The sequence below is a fragment of the Mobula birostris genome, chromosome 21, assembly GCF_030028105.1.
Source record: "Mobula birostris isolate sMobBir1 chromosome 21, sMobBir1.hap1, whole genome shotgun sequence".
Taxonomy (NCBI): Eukaryota; Metazoa; Chordata; class Chondrichthyes; order Myliobatiformes; family Myliobatidae; genus Mobula; species Mobula birostris.
Window position 1 is genome coordinate 16,326,349 of NC_092390.1, and position 25,031 is coordinate 16,351,379.

General features: G+C 42.0%; 1 protein-coding gene across 1 annotated transcript in view; it reads right to left on the reverse strand.

Moving 5' to 3' along the window:
• Positions 1-25,031, reverse strand: part of fbxw4 (F-box and WD repeat domain containing 4) — a 169,717-nt gene that overhangs the window by 52,175 nt on the left and 92,511 nt on the right. Inside the window, exon 6 of the mRNA XM_072239050.1 lies at positions 8,786-8,851. Coding sequence (XP_072095151.1) covers positions 8,786-8,851 — 66 coding nt within the window. The remainder of the gene's footprint in view (positions 1-8,785; positions 8,852-25,031) is intronic.

The window sequence follows — 25,031 nt, forward strand, 5'->3', positions numbered from 1 at the left end:
GGAGAAGGAAGGAGGAAAGGGGAGGTGAGCCAGAATGGGAAATGGGCAATGGGGATGACCACATAGTGCAAAGAGTGTGGTAAAATTTATTTAGTGGTTTCTGTTGATTTAAAGTTTACAACTAGGACATAAAGTTTTAGGATAAGTTTATCAGCCACAAGATTAAGACCATAAGACCATGAGGCAAAGGAGCAGAAGTAGGCCATTTGGCCCATCGAGTCTGCTCCGCCATTTTATCATGAGCTGATCCATTTCATCCTATTTAGTCCCACTGCCCCGCCTTCTCACCATAACCTTTGATGCCCTGGCTACTCAGATACCTATCAATCTCTGCCTTAAATACACCCAATGACTTGGCCTCCACTGCTGCCCGTGGCAACAAATTCCATAGATTCACCACCCTCTGACTAAAAATTTTTTTTCACATTTCTGTTCTGTTATGCCCTTCAATCCTGAAGTCATGCCCTCTCGTACTAGACTCCCCCATCATGGGAAACAACTTTGCCACATCCACTCTGTCCATGCCTTTTAACATTCGAAATGTTTCTATGAGGTCTCCCCTCATTCTTCTAAACTCCAAGGAATACAGTCCAAGAGCGGACAAACGTTCTTCATATGTTAACCCTCTCATTCCCGGAATCATTCTAGTGAATCTTCTCTGTAGCCTCCCCAACGTCAGCACATCCTTTCTTAAATAAGGAGACCAAAACTGCACACAGTACTCCAAGTGAGGTCTCACCAGCGCCTTATAGAGCCTCAACATCACATCCCTGCTCCTATACTCTATTCCTCTAGAAATGAATGCCAACATTGCATTCGCCTTCTTCACTACCGACTCAACCTGGAGGTTAACTTTAAGGGAATCCTGTACGAGGACTCCCAAGTCCCGTTGCATCTCAGAACTTTGAATTCTTTCCCCACTTAAAGAATAGACTGCCTGTTTATTTTTTCTGCCAAAATGCATAACCATACACTTTCCAACATCGTACTTCATTTGCCACTTCTCTGCCCATTCTTCCAATCTATCCAAGTCTCTCTGCAGACTCTCCGTTTCCTCAGCACTACCGGCCCCTCCACCTATCTTCGTATCGTCAGCAAACTTAGCCACAAAGCCATCTATTCCATAATCCAAATCGTTGATGTACAATGTAAAAGAAGCGGCCCCAACACTGATCCCTGTGGAACACCACTGGTAACCGGCAGCCAACCAGAATAGGATCCCTTTATTCCCACTCTCTGTTTCCTGCCAATCAGCCAACACTCTATCCACGTATGTAACTTTCCTGCAATTCCATGGGCTCTTATCTTGTTAAGTAGCCTCATGTGTGGCACTTTGTCAAAGGCCTTCTGAAAATCCAAATATACAACATCCACTGCATCTCCCTTGTCTAGCCTACTGGTAATTTCCTCAAAAAATTGTAATAGGTTTGTCAGGCAGGGTTTTCCTTTAAGGAATCCATGCTGAGTTCTGCCTATCTTGTCATATGCCTCCAGGTACTCTGTAACCTCATCCTTGACAATCGACTCCAACAACTTCCCAACCACCGAAGTCAAGCTAACAGGTCTATAATTTCCTTTTTGCTTCCTTGCCCCCTTCTTAAATAGCGGAGTGACATTTGCAATCTTCCAGTCTTCCGGAACCATGCCAGAATCTATCGACTTTTGAAAGATCATCGCTAATGCCTCCGCAATCTCCACAGCTACTTCCTTCAGAACACAAGGGTGCATTCCATCTGGTCCAGGAGATTTATCGATCTTTAGCCTATTCAGCTTCCTGAGTACTTTCTCTGTCGTAATTGTGACTGCACACACTTCTCTTCCCTGCCACCCTTAAGTGTCCGGTATCCTGCTGTCTTCCTCAGTGAAGACTGATGCAAAATACTTGTTCAGTTCCTCTGCCATCTCCTCATCTCCCATTACAATTTCTCCAGCATCATTTTCTATTGGTCCTATGTCTACTCTCACCTGTCTTTTACTCTTTATATACTTGAGAAAGCTTTTAGTATCCTCTTTGATATTATTTGCTAGTTTCCTTTCATAGTTAATCTTTTCTCTCTTAATGACCTTCTTGGTTTCCTTTTGTAAGGTTTTAAAGACTTCCCAATCCTGTCTTCCCAATAATTTTTGCTTCCTTGTATGCCCTCTCCTTAGCTTTAACTTTGGCTTTGACTTCTCTTGTCAACCACGGTTGCATCCTTTTTCCACTCCCATTAAGATGGGAGAAAATTTCTTCACTCACAGAGTTGTGAATTTTAAGAGTTCTCTACTCCAGAAAGTCATGAAATCAAATTGGGGAAAATAAAAAGGAGATTATGGAGTGTGGAATTGAGGCAAATGATCATCATGGTACTGATTGATGAAGCAAGTTCGAGGGACTGGTTTGCCAACTGCTACTCATTACTGTCACAGGAAAACAGTTCCCAACCATATCTCATTTACCCACTGCATACAGTAATAAAAAATTTGCATTTCAGGTTTTAAATAGATTTCTGTTGCTCCTTTTATAACACTTTCAGAAGATCCAATTATAAGCCAACAGAGTGTTATTTTAAAAGCACAGTCACTGTCCATAGAATCACAGATTCTCAGAGCACTACAGCCCAGAACCAGCCTTTTGGCCCATCTAGCTTGCTGAACTATTATTCACCTAGTCCCATTGACCCGCATCTGCACCATAGCCCTCCGTACCCCTCCCATTCGTGTAGCTATCCTAACCTCTCTTAAATGCTGCAAACAAACCCACATCCACTTCTGCTGGCAGCTCATTCTGCACTCTCACCACCATCTTAGTGACAATGTTTCTCCTCATGTTCCCCTTAATATATTTCACCTTTCATCCTTGATCCATGTCTTCTAGTTCAAGCCTCACCTCAATGGAAGAAGCCTGCTTGTATTAACCCTATCTATACCCATCAATTTTGTATACAGGTCCGAAATCCTTGGGGCCAGTTGGATTTCCGAATTCAGAATTTTTCGCATTTCAGCCCCCCCCCCCACCCCCGATACCAAAAACCACGTATGCTCAAGTCCCTTATTTAACCTGTCTCAGTACGGTGGATTTTAGGACCCAGCGGCGCACCAAACCTACGCACATCCTCCTGTATACTTTAAATCATCTCTAGATTACTTATAATACCTAATACAATGTAAATGCTATGTAAATAGTTGTTATACTGCATTGTTTAGGGAATAATGACAAGAAGAAATTTTATTTCCAACAAAAACATTCAATAAAACATAAAAATATACAGCTTCAAACGAACTGAATCAAACACATGGTAAATGACTTATTGGAATAAATGTGGAACGTCACTGTCACTATAAGTTACTGAAGTTTTGTCTTTCTGTTTATTTAAATCATATACAGTGGTAGTTCTGACACTATTTTCTTCAGTAAGGTGCCGCACAGACACACCACGATCAAGCTTCTGCAATAACTCCACTTTCTGCGTTATTGATAGAGAAGATTCCTTCTCTTTTTCTCATTGTTACCTATAGGGGTATCTGCAGCTCTTTTTGAAATTTTCACGGTGAAATTAAACACAAAGTCAACAGTGAACACAAAATATCAGCGAACAGCAAATGCATGTGTAACCAGTACGAGTGCTGAGCCACAACTGACGTCCGGCGGCCTCTGCTAGTGCTGCCATGTCACACTTGAGTGACATCAGCTGTTGCCGAAAAAAACTTCGGTTTTTGGAGCTTTTTGGATTTCAGAATTTCGGATAAAGGAATATGCACCTGTACCTCTGTCAAATCTCTCCTCTTTTCCCTATGCTATAGGGAATAAAGTCTTAACCTATTCAATCTTACCTTATAACCTAGGTCCTCCAGACCCATCTGCTGCAATGTAGAAAACACACTAAACATTTTCTGCACAGCAAGATCCCAACATCAGCCTGTGATAAATACACGATAATGAGGGGTACATTCCTGGAAACCTGGAAGAACTCCCTTGCTCTTCAAAACAGTGCAGGAACAGGGAATCTTTTACATCAATTCAAGTTTCATTCTGTACTGAACACCCTGCATTAGTCTAGATAATGAGGTGAAGTCTTTGGACCGGGAACCCTCAAACTTCTGGGTCACAGGAAACTGCAGCTCACAGAACCATTGCCAAGAAGGTTTATCTTCTCCCTTCTCCACAGAAAGCAAACAGGAACACAAGAGATTCTGCAGATGCTGGAAATCCAGAGTAACACACAAAAATGCTGGAGGAACTCTGCAGGTCTGGCAGCACTTATGCAAAGCCAATGTTTCAAACTGAGACCCTTCAAAGGGATTGTTAAACAGGAACAGAGGATGCAAGAGAAGGAAATACCACGAAGAATGAAAGAATGAAGATAAAACAAAATATGAAGCAGTGTAGAGCGATCAGTTTTTTAAAAAATAGCATCAATTGTGTGTGTTTATGTTCAAAAAGCAGTGATTTTTATCACTGATATTTGGTGAGAAATAAGTAGTAAGACAATTCAGAACTGTTTTGCTCACTGTAGTTTCATGCACTCAGGTTTGGAGATGCCAGAAACAGCTGGGAGTGATAATGAAACAATTTAAGTTAGGAACTATGAAGAATTTGAAGGCATCGACAATCAGAAAGTGAACATTTGGAGGATGCAATCATCGGAAGTATTGTTTGAAGGCAGTCCATTACCTGCACCAGCTGTCTGCGCTGAATTTGTTCTTTTAGCCAATCAAAAGAACATGGCATATGAATTCCTCTGTTGATAACTGTTAGGAACTACTACACAGTTTTATAGTACTGTAACAGCATTGATCGTGTTCTAATTTGTCCTGTATTTCACTTAAATACATAAACTGTTACTCAGTTAAACAGTAGTTTGTCTTTTTTATATGTTTTTAACCATTTCCATGAAACTTCAGCTAATTGGGGCAATCGTTTAATTAGGTGAAATGTATTGGTTCCAATGTGTCCCAATTAACCAGAATCCACTATATAAGAAAAACAAAATGCTAGATCAGAATCAAGTTTAATATCACTGAAATATATCACAAAGTTTGTTGTTTTGCAGCAGCAGTATAGTGCAATACATAAAAATTACTATAAGCTCCAATAAGGAACATAAGTAGTAAATAAATAGTGCAAAAAGGGGGCTGCAAATAATAAGGGACTGTTCAAAAATCTGATAGTGAGTGGAAGAAACACCTCCTAAAACATTGAGTGTGGGTCTTCAGGCTCCTGCTACTTCCTCCCTGATGGCAGTAATGAGAAGAAGGCATGGAGCTGAGAAGCAGAAATATACAAAGGATGTGAAAACAAGGAAGGAAAGAGATGCGAGCGTTTTATGGATAGGTGGTGGGAGAACATAGAAAACCAAACCAAAGAAAGAGAAAAAAAGGCCACATTATCTGTCAGCCTTTGAGCAGCTTCACGCAACACCTAAACTTGACACCTGTCTATTACAAATAGATCTGTTACTTCTTGCCCTGCTCAGCAGGCTTGACACTAAACCACTTGCACAACCTGCCAACCAAATGAAGAGCGATTGCCAGTTAAAAGAGAAATTAAACTACCAGACAAGACTAATCTCCTTCAATTGCCCGTGCTTGCCTCTTCACTAGATAAACTCAAACCCTGTCTGTCCTTGTTCCTAATCCTGACTAATACAGCTTTGTTACTCAGGCAGACTCAGACTACCCAGCTGCACTGAGCTATCTTGCCACTACAATGAAAACTGCCCGATAAATTTTCTTTAAGTTTAAAATTGTATGGAGTGTTTATTCATTGCTCAAGTGGGCAGCTTCAGCAGAAGCAGATAGCTGGTCATCACTGAAATAGTTACAGGTCAGTCGCCCTCTTCACTAAAGCACTCCTTCTTCACTGTGCTGATATCCAAGATTGATCACCATTATCTCTCACTCACTGTCCCCCACCATCTCTAAATAGTGCAGAATTATCCACTTCCCTCAGTCTCCACGAGGGTTTTCAGCCATGGCTAAGTTGCACTCTTGTCTCTGTTAGGAGTTTGAGGGTTCTTATCCCACTGCAAGGCAAGTTGGAGCCAAAAATAATCGTTTTGGCAATAGACGAAGTGACTGATAATGGAGGGTTTTTTTTAAGATTAGTTTTCCTGGTCACATGTACATCAAAATATACAGTGAAATATGTCATATTATATCAGCTATACCCATGATTTTTGTGATTAGAAGTCTCTGACCAAGTGTACCACAAAGCTACCGCTGAGATTCTTGCTGTTTATGATCTGGATATAAATGTGGGAGATTGTGGGGTGGCACATTAGCATATCAGTTAGATTAACACTTCACAGTGCCAGCGATGAGAGTTCAATTCCCACCACTGCCTGTAAGGAGTTTGTATGTTCTTCCCATGTGGGTGCCCTCCAGATGCTCCGGTTTCCTCCCACGTTCTAAAGATGTATGGGTTAGGGTTCAGGAAGTTGTGAGCATGTTATGTAGGTGCCAAAAGCATGGTGACAATTGCGGGCTGTCCCCGTAACATCCTCGGACTGTATTGGTCATTGATGCAAATGACACATTTCACTGTTTCCATGCACACCTGACAAATAAAGCTTACTTTTTTGAGATATGGTTAATAAGTTTGTAGATGACACAAAAATTGGTGTGTCATTCCTGAGGGTGATCTCCGGCTACAACAATGACTTTGATCGGCTGGTAAGAAGAGCAGAGCAGATGGAAATTAAGCCTGCTAAGTGCAAGGGATGACTAATAATACCTGACACAATGAATGGCAGGACCACAAAGAACAGAGTGGATCAGAGGAATTTGAGTGTACAGGTCCAAGCATCACTGGAAGAGGCCCATAGGGTGGTGAAGGCAGCATGAGGAATACTTGCCTCTACTGACTGGAGCTTGGATTATAAGAGAGGGGAGGCAAGAACATGGGTGGAGCATTGTCTGGAGTTCTGGTTGCCACACAATAGGAAGTTCATAACTGCACTGGATAGAGTGCAAAGGAGATAACACCTGATTTTTTTTTGCCTGAGCTTTATGAGAATTTACAAAAAGACAGGAGGGAGGCTGGGTTTATTTTCTTTGGAGTGGGGGAGGATAGATGTTTGTTGGGGGCAGGGGGAGTGAAGACTTGATTGAGGTATAGAAAGTTATAAGGGGCATTGACCATGTAAGCAGTAAGGAATATTTCCCGACTGCAGAGATGTCTGAAACCAATGGGCAAACATTTAAGTTAAGGGGTAGGAAGTTGCATAAGAATCTAAGGAAGATTTTTTTCCCCCACCCAGAGGGTTTTGAGAATATGGAATGCACAGCCAGTTGGTGGTGGAGGCAGGAATCTGCACAACAGTTACGAAGCATCTAAATGAGCACAAATCGCCAAGGCAAAACAGATCAAAGGTCAGGGGTAGAACATAGGGTTAGTATAGATGTGTACTCTATGCTTGGAGTGGACATCATCCAAGACCCCCCACCTCCCAGGCTATGCTCTTTTCTCGCTACTATCATTGGGATTAAGTACAGAAGCCCTAGGTGCCACACCACCAAATTCAGGAATAGTTATTACCCTATGACCATCAGCTCCCTGAACTAGTGTGGATAACTTCTCTTGCCACAACCCTGAACTTATTCTACAATGTACAGACTCACTTTCAAGGACTCATAATCTTAGTACTATTTTTTTTATTTGTACTGCTGAGTTGAACAGAAAGACTAGCCTGACACTTTGGTGCAAAAGTGAAGGAAAACAGCACTGTCAGAACAGCGGTCTTTCAGATGAGGTATTAAACGGAAGGATCCTCTTGACTCAGAGTTCAACATTATAACCGCAGACATTTCTGAAGAGCAGAATGAGAGTTCTCCCAAGTGTTGTGAGAAATATTTATATCTCAAACAACTCTAATAACAGATGGCATGATAACAGAGTGAGCAGCTTCAAGTTCCTGGGTGTCAAGATCTCTGAAGATCTAACCTGGTCCCAACATATCTATGCAGTTATAAAGGTGGCAAGACAGTGGCTATACTTTATTAGGAGTTTGAAGAGATTTGGCATGTCAACAAATACACTCGAAAACTTCTATAGTTGTACCGTGGAGAACATTCTGACAGACTGCATCACTGTCTGGTATGGAGGGGCTACTGCACAGGACCGAAAGAAGCTGCAGAAGGTTGTAAATGTAGTCAGCTTCATCTTGGGTACCAGCCTACAAAGTACCCAGGACATCTTCAGGGAGTGGTGTCTCAGAAAGGCAGTGTCCATTATTAAGGACCTCCAGCACCCAGGGCATGCCCTTTTCTCACTGTTACCATCAGGTAGGAGGTACAGAAGCCTGAAGGCACACACTCAGCGATTCAGGAACAGCTTCTTCCCCTCTGCCATCCGATTCCTAAATGGACATTGAATCTTTGGACACTATCTCACATTTAAAAAAAAATACAGTGTTTCTGTTTTTCCATGTTTTTAATCTATTCAATATATGTATACTGTAGTTGATTTACTTGTTTATTTATTATTATTATTATTTTTTTCTCTGCTAGATTATGTATTGCATTGAACTGCTGCTGCTAGGTTAACAAGTTTCACGTCACATGCCGGTGATAATAAACCTGATTCTGATTCTGATTCTAAACAATATTGTTTTCTGGCAGCTGCCTACAGTGCTTGCAACTTACGGCAACCACACTTTAGAGATGTCTAACTGACTACAAAGCACACATGAAGAACTGACAGTTGAGAAGGGTGCGAATCTTTTCCTCCCTCTAAAAAGAGGATCCCAGTGGTAACACCTGGACACAGGCTGTGCTGCATGACTCATGGAGTCGGTTTCCTTACCTTTGAAGGTCCCAAATCCGTAACGGTGAGGCATGGCCACAGCAAGCAGTCCCAGTCATGACAGAACTGGAAAAGAGAAAGTACAACTACTTACAAAACAAACAAGAATGTTCAAAAGGTATAGTGTCTTTATCACTTCCTGGGTTCTATACTTTTGTTTTGGAGTGGATGTATGTGGGGAGGCATGGCGAAAACCTCTGCTCCTCACTTTAGCCCAGTAACGTTTGGCAATAGGAACTGTTGTACATAAAGCTGGAAATTCAGCAAATGTTCCCTTTGAAGATCATATTTATCTGTCACATGTACATCAAAATTACAGCTAAAAGCTTCGTTTGTGTTAAATCAAATCAGCAAGGATTGTGTCACCACGCTTCCAGCGCCAACACACCATCGCCATAACTCATTAACCCTAATGGTACACCACCGGACTGTGGGAGGACACCGGAGTACCTAAAGGAAGCCCATGCAGTCATAGGGAGAATGTACAAACTCCTTTCAGACAGCAGTGGGAATTGAACCCCGATCTTACTACTGCTGCTGTAATAGGGTTGCACTAATCGTGCCACCCTTTAAAACAAATGCTGAGGTCAATTATGGAAATACTCATACTCATGCCACTGGCCTGCTTCATCCATCTCAGCCTTACCCAGAGCCTGCACCCCACATGCTCCCGGTCAGAAGTTTCAGCTGCTCAGAAGAAAGGCCACCTGACCCACCAGCGGAAGGGGAAGGGATGGTATCAAGTGAAGCATTTACCTCTAATATCAGCTGCACTATGAAAGTTATTAAAGTGTCAGAACCGTAATGCTCAAAGAAGATAAAAGTGTCTATGCAGATCCTGCAGGTAGGTTCAACAAGTAATGGGTTAACCCAAACCAGGGCCTGGATGCCGGGTTAAGAGCGGGGAGGTGCGCTGGAGGGGCTCGGAGGGGGGAAGAGATTGGAATCAGCTGTTCTCCAGTTGGTACACTGCTCTTGAGCAGGCTACTGAAGCCCAGAATCATTTATTACACAACACAATGCAGGGGTGGAGCAGTTTGCACAATCCCACACAGGCTGTGGATCACCTGAAAGACCCCCTCCCCAGTTCCAGCCACTACCTGCTGTGTTCCCACCACCTAGTTTCTTTCACTCTGCCCCTGGGGGACCATCACACTCACGTACACACTAATAGCTTTTAGTTTCTATTCATACAAAACCTGCCACACTAAAATTGGCCAGCAGACCACCAACACTGAGCCCTCCCCAACCCAACCTTTCATAGCAAGGTTTTATTCCTCTCACTGTGTTTCCTCACCTCAAGCCTCAGACAAAGACTAATTTTCAATCTCAGAAACTTATTTTAGTACTAAAGGACCAAAATGTTCAAACTTCTATACAATTCTTGATCAATGAAAAACCCTTCCTTTGATAACTGGACAGAGATATCCATGGCTGACTTAATTAGCTTCCTTTGCTGATTGGCAAACACAACAAGTACAGGCAGAAATAATGGCTCACGAGCCGGCACCTGAAATGTGTTACTTGCTTTTAAAATAGACGTGCGAAGGGGATAACGTGCACCCTCACAAAGGTTACTTGGTGTTTTTTTTTCTCTGCAGATTTACTCTTTATTTAGAATTGAGGGCAATTCATGGCATCATTGTCTTGCTGTTGTTCCTTTCCGCGCCTTGTGGTACATCGGGTGGCAACCATGCCGTTTCTTTAGCATTTTTGTCTCTGCTTTTTTTAACGAGGCCAAGTTGCTAGCCCGACGCTCAACCCAGCATGGATGGAAAGCGTGCAAGGAGCCGGCCAGATTCGAACCCGGGACCATTCGCCTCGAAGGAGGATGTGGATGCCACTACACCACCGGCCAGATAGGCATCATGGTCTGGAGTCTGTTTATTCAGGTTAACATTATGCAATTGCATAGTATTAGTGTTTCAAATGGATCACTATAATTGTACGGCTTCATTCTTTATTCATTATGTTGGTTCACTGCATAGTCTTTTTTTATAGTTAGGGTTACTCATTCATATGTGGAAAAAAATTTACTTTAACATATGACTGCTCTGCATATTGGATAACCTTGGGTCCCTTCATCAGGAACAGTCAGAAATTCTACATCACCTCCTGGATTAGCCAACTATCCTTCTTAAACACAAGAGATTCAGTAGATGCTGGAAATCCAGAGCAACACACATAAAAAGCTGGAACAACTCAGCAGGTCAGACAACATCAATGTAGGGGAATTAACAGTCAACATTCTGGGCTGAAACCCTTCATCAGGACTGGATTCCCTTACTCAAGAATAAAGATATTCTTAGTTTCTTTTGTCCAATACCATTGTCTTAAATTCTTTGTCCCTGGGCCATTGCAATCCCGGAGAAAAAGACACTGGTTATCCACTTGATCTATGTCTCTTACCACCTTATATCCCTCTATCAAGTCAGCTCTCATTCTTCTTTGTTCCAAAGAGAAAAGCTTACTCAACCTTTCCTCATAAGATATGCTTTCTAATCCAAGCAATATCCTGGTAAATCTCCTCTGTGCCCTCTCTAAAGCCTCCACATCCTTTCTATAATGAGGTGACCAGAACTGAACACAACTCCAAGTGTGGTCTCAACAGGGTTTTTATAGAGCTGCAAGATTACCTCATAACTCTTGAAACTGGTTCCCTGACAAATAAAGGCCAACATACAATACACCCCTTAACTTCTCTAAGTAGTATGGCAGCAGATTCCATGCCTGGCACTAAGAATCCTTCACAACTTCATGAAGTGACTTGATATTCATTGTAGTAAGTTCTATAAGCCAAGTGTGAATTAAGCACAGTTTACAGAGTTAGACTTAAAGGGTCAAATCAAATTAAGACTTACAGCCACGTAATGCAGTTAATGTGTAAGGAATTAACTTCATCAGTAGTGGAAAGAAATGGATCTGGTATTAATCAAGGTTCAAAGTTCAAAGCAAATGTATTATCAAAGTACATATGTCACCATATGCTACCGAGATTCATTTTCATTCATTCACAGTTGATGAACAGAAACAAAACAGAATCACTGAAAAACTGTACACATCAAGATGAACAATCAATGTGCAAATGACAAAAAACTGTCCAAATACAAAAAACAAACAAAATAATAAAAATAATAATAATAAATAAATAAATAAATAAATGAGCAATAAATATTGAGAACATGAGATGAAGAGTCCTTGGAAGTGAGTCCATTGGTTGCGGGAGCATTTTAGTGGTGGGGCATGTTGAATGAAGTTATCCCTACTAGTTCAAGAGCCTAATGGTTGAGGGCAATAACTGTTCCAGAACCTGGTGGTGTGAGTTTGAGGCTCCTGTACCTTCTTCCTGATGACAGCAGTGAGAAGAGAGCATGGCCTGGATGGTAGGAGTCGTTGATGATGGACGCTGCTTTCCTGTGACAACACTCCTTGTAGATGTTCTCAATGGTAGGAAGGGCTTTGCTCACGGTGGGTGTGAACAAGACCTATACGCACTCAACTTGTAAGGAATTAATTTTACCACTAGTGGGAAAGAAGTAGATCTGGCATTAATAATGCCAATTGGTGGAGATCCTGGGAAGCAAAGTTTGGATGTGATTGTCTGTTGATTTGCTCTCTCTTCAGCCAGTTTAACATGGACCATGGAACTGACTATTACAAAGCTCTTTGTCACACACAACATGGTTGATTCTTTAACACATTCAGAATCAGAGCAGGTGGAGAAAATAGTTAATAAAATTGGTGGGTTCCTGAGCTTCACAAAAAAGAAAGGTTAAGTTGAACTTCACTGATCCAAATACTGGTCAATCTCCATCCCTCATGAAGGTCATGGATAATCCCGTCGTATCTAAAAAATCCTTTCCTGCTCTCTGAAAAAGTTGTCAACTGCCTTGTCCATCAGCCTCCACTTTGGATTCTCTTTCTAAAAGAGCTGTTGAGACAGAGTCTCTGGACATATATTCAAAGATTCTTAATCCTCTGAGAAAAGTGCCTCCTAATCCCCAGCAAAACTAGGAAAGATATTCTTCTGAAACTTTCAGAACTGAAACTAAAATCTGTCACCTTAGACCCCTTAGCATCCACCCTGTAATATCAAACCTCCTCAAGTTCGGTACATTTTGATAAAAATCACCTCTTATTTTTCTATCATTTAATATACAGGCCCCTACATCTCTTCATCTATCAACACCTTCATCCTAGGGTGAACCTGGAAACATTTCTCTCCATTGCCTCCAGTGAAGGCATGTACTTTCTTAACACAAGAGATTCTGCAGATGCTGGAAACCCGAGCAACACATACAAAACGCTGGAGGAGCTTAGCAAGTCATCTCTGGAGGGGAATAAACAGTAAAGATTTCAAGCCGAGACTCTTCATCAAGACCGAAGACAGCTTTTTGTGTGAGATGTCCTTTCTTAAATATGGAGAGCAAAACTGTATGAAATACTCCAGGTGCAGTCTCACTAGTACTCTGCAAAGGTGCATCAAAACTTCCCTACTCTTTTCCCCCTTGCATACACCTCGCAATACAAGCCAATATTCTATGCGCACTCCTACGTACTTGCATTACCTGAAAGCTATCTACTTCTTCATATACTTAGTACTCCAGATTCCTTTGTAATACAGTGTCATAGTCTTGCTTTGTTTAAATAGAATTTAATTCAGTTTAAATAGATAGAGCACAGAAACAAACTCAGGGTCCATCAAATCCGTGCCAACCATTATCCACCTGCTTACACCAAGTCTAAATTAGTCCATTTTCTCTTGCTTCCCCCACATCTACATCAACTCTCCCCCCCACCCCGTGGCATGCATCTACTATCACCCCCACTAAGGGCAATACATTCAGCAACCTGAACTGCAGTAGACCCATGACTGTTTAAGATGGGGTAAACAGGTAGAATATCCATTAATGTACCTATCAAAGACCAGCAGACCCAGATTTAAAGGGATGCAGAATGTGACAAAGGCAATTGGCCAGGAAGGAGCATTAATAACTTAGAAGGCTGCAGGAGCATTTGCACATCAGAAGGTCCAGAGAATTGAGCACAAATCTAAGGTGACATTCCCATTCCTGCTGAAAAGTCAACTGTTTATTCCTTTCCATAGATGCTGCCTGACTTGCTGAGTTTCTCTGGCATTTTGTGTGTGTTACTCCCTCTGCGGGGTCTGATGAAGGACAAACCTGTCCACCCCTCAAATGGATTCAAAACAGCCCATTTTAAGAAGAACAGGGAAGTTTTCTCTAGTATCGTGGTCATTACTCATCTCATAAATAACTAAAATGCCAATGATCTGATCATTATCACATTGTTGTTTGTGGGAGCCTGCTACATATAACATGATGGCTCAATTTTACCATAAAGTCGTACTTCATTGGGTTTGATACCATAGTGGTGAGCGTAACAGGGCCAATTGTAAGATCAGGGTTCAATTCCCACCACTGTCTGTAATGGATTTCTACGTTTTCAAAGTGTCTCTGTGGGTTCAAAGTCCAAAGTAAATTTATTATCAAGTACAAATATGTCACTACTATTCTGGGAGTCATTTTTTGTGGGCATTCATGGTGGATACAAACAAACTGAACAGAATCAATGAAAAACTGCAAAGACGGGAAAAACAACCAATGTACAAAAAAAAAGCTGTGCACACACAAAAACACACAGATGATAGATAGATAAGCAGACAAATAAATAAATAATACCAAAGACATGATTGTGCAGTCCTTAAAAATCCACAGGCTGTGGAATTAGTTCGGTGTTGAAGTAAGTAAAGTTATCCACGCATATTGATTGTTGAAGGATAACAACTGTTCCTGAACCTGGTGATGTGGGACCTTCTTTCCAATGGCAGTAGCGAAAAGAGAGCATGGCCTAGATGGTGGGCTCCCTGATGATGGTTTCTTTGGGCACTCTGGTTTCCAAAGACGTATGGGTTAGAGTTAGGAAGTTGTGGGCATACTATGTTCACACTGAAAACATGGTAACCCTTGCAGCGTGCCCCCAAGCACATCTCAGGCTATGCTGGTTGTCGACACAAAGGATGCAATTTCACTGTATATTTCATTTTCATGTGACAAATACAGTTACTTATTTTTATATTTTTGTACATACTGAGGCTGTGAAGGCACTATCTTTCTTTCTATATGTGCCAGCTGGACACTGGGCAGTCGTGGTAACACACACAAAAAGCTGAAGGAACACAGCAAGCCCAGCAGCATCTAGGGAGAGGAATAAAGAAAAGCTGGCATTGGAATAAAGTCAGCTGAAAAGCTGACATTGCTGACTTCTTCCCCTTTCCTTTCCAGTCTTGATGAAGGGTCTCAGTCCAAAATGTCAGCTCTTTATTTCTCTCCATTAATGTTACCTGACCTGCTGAGTTCCACCAGTATTTTGTGTGTGTTTCTCTAGATTTCCAGCATCTGCAGAACCTATTGTGTTTATGACTTGGATTCCATGGCTGTGCCTGAGCTGTGATGGCAGGCACCGAATAAATTATTCCTATCACTTGGTTTTAGAAGTTAAGCTGCAGTTTTCTGGAGAGTGACAGGTGCAACCAGCATTTCAGAAACAGGTACAATATCACTGACATATGTCGTGAAATTTGTTGTTTTGCAGCAGCAGTACATTGCAACAGATAGAATATTTTAAAAAAACTGTAAATTACCGTAAGTATAGGTGAAATTAAGTTAAATAAGTAGTACAAAGAGGGAGCAAAAATAGTGAAGTAATGTTCATGGGTTCATTGGTGAACGCAGCAGGCCAGGTAGCATCTCTAGGAAGATGTACAGTCGATGTTTCAGGCACTGTACTTCTTCCTAGGGATGCTGCCTGGCCTGCTGCGTTCACCAGCAACTTTTATGTGTATTGCTTGAAATTCCAGCATCTGCAGATTTCCTCGTGTTTGTGTCCATGGGTTCATTGTCCATTTAGAAATCTGATGGTGGTGGGGAAGAAGTGGTTCCTGCCTGAAACGTTGAGTGTGGGTCTTCATGCTCCTGTACCTCCTCCTTGATTGTAGCAATGCAAAGAGGCATATCCTGGATGATGGGGCTCCTTAATGATGGACGCTGACTTTTAGAGGCATCACCTTTTGAAGGTGACCTTGACGCCGGGGAACCTAGTGCCCAAGATGGCGCCGGCTGAGTTTGTAACTTTCTGCAGCTTTCTACAATCCTGTGTAGTGGCCCGTCCATACCAGACAATGACGAAACTAGTTAGAATGCTCTCCATCGTGCAGGATCAGGTGGAGATTTGTGGAGATCAGTCACTTGTACCCCGGCCTTAGAAGTTCAACAAATAGATTGTACAATTAAAACACGCATAGAGAACTGGTGTGTTGGTGTGTTCCTCGTATCACTGGGAAAAGGCAGGCCAAATGACTGAGGTCAACACATCCAGTTTGTTTTATTTTCAAGTATCTCTGTAGAGCAATAGCAATTTGGCAATGACGGGCTCTGGGGCCTGTCACATTATTCACCAGAGAGCTTGTCAAACACATTCAGCCTTGCCGAGCTTCCCTGGCACTTTAATCACTGTTGGGTAAACTCATTTGTTCCAATGATTACGACTCGACCTAATAGAATATGCAAGCCTCCTGACCTCCGACCCTTGCTGACACAGGATACAAAAGAGGAAAAGTTCATCCTCCCCCCTCCCCAAACCTGCCCTCCTCTCCTCCCCCTCAATCCTATTACTCTCGATTACTCAAATTATTTATAGCCCACTGATCCCCGCATGGAGAGGGGAAAAAAAAAAGAGTAAAAAACGCAATTAAGTCAGCTTTTGAAGAAGGGAAAGGGTTTTTTGTGTAAGTAGGCACTCTGTGAACAAGCGATATTATAGTGGCAAAGGTTATATCAGCACAGGTACATCGGACCTGAGACTGTGTCCAGCAGTCATTAGAACATGTCACGTCCTATTGCCACTGTTCACAATTTCGGTAACCTAATCATTTGACATCATTATTGGAGGTACCTCAGAGGCATGGAATTATTGCCAGAGGTCACACAAACACAAAGCCATTCCTAGCGGGACAGCATCTGCCACAGTACCAACATTGTTAGGACCAAACCCAGCCCGCCGTTTCCAAGTTAACGGATTCCCTTCAATCAAAGATTCTCGATCTCCCTGCACCCACCCCCCTTTCCCCTCTTCTTTTCCCACTCTTTCTCTCTCTCTCTCTCTCTCATTGTATACATTTTCCCACATCTACTGACTAAGCTAGAGAGGAGATGTTGAGGAGAAATTCCTTCAGTCCACCAAGTTAAATGTGTGCATGAGTATTGACCTCCTAACATTTGGTTATATGGACCGTATTGAAACCAACTGACAGCAGGTAAGTACATATGGCAACCAATAAGCTCTTTCCTGTATTGTCATCATGAAGAAAGCGGGTAGATCTAGCGCAATATAACATCCAGAATGGAACAAACCCAATGTAACATTCAAAGTAAATTCATTATCAAAGTACGTACAGTTATATGTCACCATATACGACCCAGTGGTTCATTTTCTAGCAGGCATTCTCAGTAAGCACAAAGAAACATCATAGAATCAATGAACAACTAAACACTCACATAAAGACGGACAAACAACCAATGTGCAAAAGATGACAAAATGTGCAATTACAAAAGAAAAAGCTAATAATAATAATAAATAAATAGTAAATAATATTAAGAACATAAGTTGTAGAATCCTTGAAAGTGAATACAGTGGATTCCAGTTAATTGGGCCATTGGCTAATCAGGGTTAATCTTAAAACAGCAAAAACTAATCAAGAAAGTAGCTGGGCTTCCCTTTGTTTATTTGGGACACTGTTGCTTAATTGGGGCAAAAAACTGTTGCTGAAAAGTTCCTATTTAATGTCAGTTGTGTGTGCTTGTGTTATAAAAACTGCAATTTTTATCACAGTTGGGGAGAAATAAGCAGCAAAACAATTCAGAATTGTTTTGTTCACCACAGTTTTAAGCATTCCGGCTTAGAGATGCCTGAGATGGCTGGGAATGAAAATGAAATGATTTTTCTACTTCATCAAGTTAGGAACTATGAAGAATTTTAAGGTTTCAACAATCATCTTGAACTTTACAATGAAAATGACCTGAAGGATGTAATCATTGATAGCGTTGTATGAAGATAGTCCATTACCTGTACTAGGTGTCAGCTGATTTTGTACACGTACAGTCAAAAGAATGTGACATGGATGAATTCCTCCATTGATGAGTATTAGGAACTAATACACAGTTTTATAGTACTGCAATAGTATTAGTAATGTTCTAATTTGTTCTGTATTTTAGTTAAATACATAATTTGTCACTCAGTTTGACTTTTGAATATCTTTTTAATTATTTCCACAAAAGTTCAACTAATTAGGGCAGCCATTTAATTGAGCCAAAAGTACTGGTCCTGAATGTGTCCCAATTAACCGGAATCTACATTTTACTGTATGTTACTCTCTAGCCACAGGATGGCATGGCAACACTCCTACAACCCCTACATCTTGCATAGTATTCAAGGACACAAAGCTCACAAGAGTATATTCATACCACAGTCATATAACATCATTCAGAAACCAAGAAGAAACACTCAAAAATGGGAAGATTTGCATGAAAAGATCGAAGTCCACACACAGATTCTGCAATATTCTATAAATACAAGAGATTCTGCAGATTGTGGCCATCTTGAGCAACACACACAAAATGCTGGAGAAACTCAGCAGGTCGGGCAGCATCTATGGAAGGAAATAGTTAATGTTTTGGGCTGAGATTCTTCATCTGGACTGGAGAGAAAGGGAGCAGAAACCAGAATAAGGTGTGGGGAAAAGGAGTACAAGCTGGCAGGAGGTAAATGAGGCCAATTGAAGGGGAACGTGGGTGGGTGAATGACAGGGGATGAAGAAAGCTTGGAGGTGATTTATGGAAGAGGTTGAAAGATTGAATCTGTCTTTCAAAATCTATCAAAGGGTGAAGAAGGAATCTATTAAGAGAGGACAGTGGACCATGGAAGAACTTTTACTTGCTGATGAGAAATGAAACCATTCATATTTAGATTCCAATAAGATGTCAGTGCACTCAAACGCAGCAGCCTATCGGGGGCCAACCAAAGGTGTACTTTTCTTTTTAAAATGTGTTTCAAGTGATCTGTTCATTGCTCAGAGCCACCGGCTGGGGTGTCGAAAGAGCCGCCGGACGAGTCGGAGAAGGTGAAGCCAGTGGACAGCTAGGAGAAGGGTGAAGCTGGCAAACAGGCTGGGGAGGGGTCAGAGGAGCTGACCTGGGTGCAGACCGTGTTGCTGTCTGCTACTCGAAGGCAACAGAGTTGGTACACGAAGGCAGCGTGCAGTCTAACTGTGAGTGAGTGACTTGGATGTTTCTCTTGCGATCGCAAGACCCTGTTGGACATTGATGGCATCAGATGCCGCAGGCCTGTTTCACTTCTTTGGTGGTGAGACAGGCGATGAGGCAGCAGTGTGGCCTCAGTTGTACAGAGGACTAGGCTCAAGCAGTCTTGCCTGCTGCTGCAGTCCAGGTGAGACGGCGCTGGAGATGGCGTACTGCAGCGTCTGTGCTCAGTTGGGGGCTGGCCTCTCCCATCAGTGTGGCTCTCCAGTGTTCAACCAGTGGAATGAGAGGCTGGACTGCCAGGAAATGTACCATCTATTTGCATGTCACTCACTGTCTTGGACTATATATGTGTTTTCTTCTGTAACAATGCATATTTTTTTCTCTCTCTGGTGTGCTATTTTATACACCTTGGCCCCAGAGGAATGCTGTCTCATTTGACTGTATCCATGTATGGTTTGAATGATAATTAAACTTGACTTGATTTGATTAGCTGCTGTTGGCTTGTGCCTAATGTACTGAAAAACATGAGACCAAGGAAAAACGTATATAACAATTCTCATACACCAAGTTGCTGGAAATGGGCGCAAGGAATACATGTCAGTGACACGATTGCTAATTGGGTTGAAGGAACTGGGCCGGTTGAGAACTTCCAGTAGTTATTCTGTAGCCTTCTAAACTTGTGTCTCCTGTCAGATCTGACTTGCCACTCATTTTTTCCGAGTTTAAAAGTCTATAATACGTATGCACCATAAGCCTCTGCATATAACATCTTCTATGGACTTTGAATTTCACAAACATCCTTTACTCCTGGTACACAATGTGGACCCTATACTTCTGCCTGCATTCAGCATCCATGCTGAAGGCATTGTATATATAACAAACAGTTACAAATGTATGAGTAAATGGCTTTGCTGCTGGTGTTAAAATTGGTAAGAGTTCAATGTAATCCAAGGTTGTCTTCCATTGCAGCTGGCTTCCAGGGATCAGTTTTGCCATGGCAGCAGTCCAAAATGGACGGGATGTTTGGAGTAGAACGGCCACTCTGGTTTTGATCCTTATCGCCAAATGTTATAAATGCACGGAGCAAGAACGACAATGGATTAGTATAATTAAACCTTTTTACTGAGTCATATTAGTAACAGGACACACTGGGCACCATACACTGTGGGAGCGATGATCTAGGTCTGCCAAGGCGAAACATATGCGCACACGGAAGTCCATGCCAAAAGGGGGAGAGACTTTCACACGCAGGAGGCCCAGTCATTCTTGTTCCATGCATACATAATCCAAATGCCTTGTGATTCTCGTCTATATCACGCAGAGTATGATCCTGTTTTAGTCACTCCGTATACGCAGTGTACCCATGGTTCTGAATTCACAAACTGGATTGTGCCCTGGACTTTCCGGCTCTTCTTTGTATCATGCTGCATATAACGTACAACCGGGTATATAGTGTGCATCCTATACTTATCTCTACATTATCCTCACTGTGCACTACCTTGGCTCAGGTTCCATGCAGATCTGTTACAAATTTGCATAAATATGGCAGTATGTGGGATGTTGGTTCCTTAAAGTTGGCATAGAGGGGTGGATGGGCAGGGTAGTGGGGATAAGTTCCCTCTACCAATGAAATGCTTCCAACCGTGTGCGTCTCAAATAACCTCTGACAACTAAGTCCAGGTCTTGGCCTTCATGTGTGACTTAGCTACTAAGTCCAGCAGAACAGTTTCTATTGACAAAAGAAGAAAGGGGCAGAAGCAGATTACTTAAAATCAGTCATTCTGGGCAGAAGGGGCTCATCAACTGTGGTTGGCAGCTCATCGAAGAGAAGGAAAACTCTGATCTCAACCCTCACAAACAAGAGAAAAATCTGCTGACTTTGGAAACCCAAGCAACACACAGAAAATGCTGGAGGAACTCAGCAGGCCAGGCAGCATCTATGGAAAAGAGTATAGTCGATGCTTCGAGCCAAGACCCTTCAGCAGGTCCCACTGGAGGGTTTCAGCCAGAAACATCGACTGTACTCTTTTCCATAGATGCTGCCTGGTCTGCTGAGTTCCTCCAGCATTTTGTGTGTGATCTCAAACCTCAACTACCTTGTAGCTATACCCACTCACAGGTAAAGCTTCCGGAGTAAACTCCAAAAAAAAAATCTGGAGCTGAAGTCCCGAAGGCAGTCCTATACTGAGTTCAACACTGAATGGCAACTCCTGCAATGTCACTGGTGCCAAACAGTATTGGTCCTTTGAGTTCATCAGCTGCATGGAGAGGGGGAGCCTGCTGCACGGGCAACAGCTTGCTCTCTATATCGTCCTGCCCTGGCTCGCACGGTGGCTTGCGTATACATAGACAGCTATGATGCAACAGCCATTGTTGACCCTGACAACGGAGGGCTTCAGCAGTTGGACTGAACCAGTTAACGAGCAGGAAAGTGCAGATTTAATTTAGTTCTGCTGCTGTGGGAGTGGAGCTTGCACTATACTTATTGAACAATGCTACCCCTATGAAGAGGATCCCCACAGAAGGCAAGCCTGCAGGAGACAGCAGAGAAACAAGACAGCAATCAGCAGGTGCTGCAGGTGAATGCCCTGTTAGACTCTAATCGACCAATCATACTCATCGACTGTAACTTGATCCCATTTACAATGCAATCTGCTTCTGCTGTCTTTGCCAAAATTGCTCATAACAGACACCGGCTTTGCTATAAACTACCATCAATAGAATATGTCTATCTCCCCAAACTCTTTGTGTGGGCTGGGGCTGAAGAAGAGGCCTGGCAAGGGATGAAAAAGAATTAAGAATAAAATGGGAAGATATGAAAAACAGGAGCAGCTTCAACCACCTTGATCCACTGGCAATAGGCGTGCCTACAGCACAGGCAGATCAGAAAAAAATAATGCTGAATACTTCCATGTGCTGGCACCACCAGGATTAAAAAAACACTAACAATCCCTCAAGCCTCAAGTATTATAAAGTAATATCTGAAATTCTTTCCTCATTTCTTTCTGACTCGCTGCTGCATTGGCAACCCAATCACCTGTCCTGGCTTCCAAATGTGGCTCAGTTTCAATGTTTCATACTCCTATACTATACTATCAAAAAACTGCAAATAGGAAAATAATCACTCTTTCAATCTACCTGCCTAAACTGCTGATCCTTTTCATCTTCATAAGACTGACAACTTGCTTTTATATAGCAGCTTCCTGATGGGCCACAAGGCTCAGGACAGACTTTAACTTTGACTTTTCGAATGCTATAAAACATTTTAAGGTGACTCATAGAAGTGTTGTCAGATGAAATTTGACCCTAAGCTGCCAATTTCCACCGACATGCTGTGGGGAGCACTCTGACTGGCTGCATCACACCCTGGTACAGAGGCTCCAACGCACAGGATTGCGAGCGTGTGCAGAGACTTGTAGACCCCGCCAGCTCTGTCATGGGTGCTAGCCTCCTCTCCATCGAGGGCATCTTCAAAAGGTAGTGCCTCAAAAAAGTGGTATCAATCATTAAGGACCCTCACCATCCAGAATATGCTCTCTTCTCATTACTAGCATCAGGGAGGAGGCACAGGTGCTTGAAGACCATACTCAACGATTTAGAAACAACTTCTTCCCTTCTGCTGTCAGATTTCTGAACAGCCCACGAAGCCATGAACACTATCTCATTACTCCTTTATTAAGCACTATTTTTTTAAAAAATGTATAGTTTATTTATCTCTTTGCACTGTACTGGTGCTGTAAACAACAGATTTCAGGTCACATAAGACAGACAATAAATCTAATTCTGAAATAAATAATGGGTTAGGTGGTCAAGAATCTTGTCAAAGGAAGAGAAAGATGGAGCGATTAAGTGGAGTATGATGAACAAAATCAGAGATGCATTAAAAGATGGGTTTGGAGGAGAGCTGTGAGTTTGGAATATAATAGTGCTGGAGGAGGTTACTAGACAGGGATAAAGTTGTTGAGGGACTTAAACATGAACAAAAAAAATAATGTAATGTTTTAAGCATGAGGACTAAAAAAATTGTTTTTAAAAAAGTGACCGAGTTGCATAGTATGCTCTCAGGGAACCAAAGGAGATAGAGTAAATGGGGTCATTTCTTCAAGATGGAAATGATTGGATTCTTTAAAAATACAAAAGCAATCACAAATAAAGCTCAACATCAAACTGCCCTGAAATGTTAAATACCTGCATCCAAATCACTAAAATCTTCAAAAAAAAAAACCCATCTGGTCCTGAGGGCACAATTCAGACTGATACTGTAGCCTCTCTGCCTTTTAAACTTTATGGGTGAAGACACTTCAAGTGCCTAAAAGGCAGACCCTCATAACAAAGTCCTGTGAGGGCAGCATTCCCAGCACCAAATTGCTCTTTAACTGGTTACATTACAAGTAACACTTGATACCAATCTCTCCTGTCCGTGCAGATGAAAACACAAGACAGTCACCACAATGGCCGATGAGGGTACTCTGCACCTTTGATATACTCCAATGCGTTACTCAGTGACGCAAGAAGAGCAGATGAGGGGAGTACTGAGGGAACACTCATTCCCCACAATTTTGTCATTTTTGTGTGTGTAATTACACTAATAGACATCAAAACTCCTGCTAAATAGACAACAGCACATTTTTTTGCTGGATTTAATACCCCAGTAATGATTAATAGTGTAAATCAAATACTAATATAAACTGAGTCAGAAGCACAATTTGCAGATGTCAATCCTGACCATCTGAAACCATCAATTAGATTCCAGTATATGATTCAATGTATAAACATTCCAAAACCTTTAATTAATTTCCAAGCTGCACCTTACCCCTAGGAACAAACCCTCAATTAGACTCCAGCACTGAAGTCTCTTTGGTGTGCAATAGCAAGCTAGCACTATAGGGCTATTTTTCCTAATCTTACGGGGAATTCTTTCACCCTACACCTTCTCTAGGCTGAGCTCATATATTGCTATTATTCCACTGATTTCCATCACCCAGAGGTTTTCCTAAGGATATTGGAAAACATGGATACAGTTCAAATTCTCCCGCCAATGACCAGGAATTGGAAAGAATCAGAATCAGATTTAATATCACAGCACATGTTGTGAAATATATTGTATTGTGGCAGCAGAACATTGCAATATATAATTAAAAAGAACACTATAAAGGCTACAGAAAGTGGTAAATATAGCCCAGTCCATTATAGGCAAAGACCTCTCCGCCAGTGACCACACTTACAAGCAGTACTGCCACAAGAAAATAGGGGTGATCATCAAAGACCACACAACCCAGGCCAAGCTCTCTTCTTGCTACATCCATCTGGCAGGAGGTACAGGAGCCGTAGGTCCCACACCACCAGGTTCAGGAACAGTTCATTACCATATATATATATTTTATAAATTCTATTGCAATTCTTTATTTTTCTGTAAATGCCTGCAAGAAAATGAATCTCAGGATAGTATATGGTAACATATATATACTTCGATAATAAATTGACTTTATTTTGACTTTGACTCATCTCTTGCAAAATCGTGACACTCTTCCACATTCCTATCAGGGTTGTCTCTTGCTTGAGCCATTAGCGGGGTAATTGTGCTGAGGGGACTGAAAAATGTGAGTGAGTGAGAGAGAGAAAGATAGAGAGAAAGTCCTAGAGTGCTAGGTGGCTAGATGCCATGGCATATAGAGCCCAGGGTCTTGTTTGAATATAAAAAAGACACAGGTTGCATAGCAGCCCTCCACAAAAGTTGACGATATCGCCCTTGTAGATCACTTTTACTATCTTGGCAGCATTCTCTCTTCAAAAGCAGGCATCGACTCAGAGATCAACCACTGCCTGAGCAGTACCAGTCGTTGAAGACTACGACCTACAGGTCCAAACCAAACTTTTGGTCTACCGAGCAGTCGTAGTTCCTACAT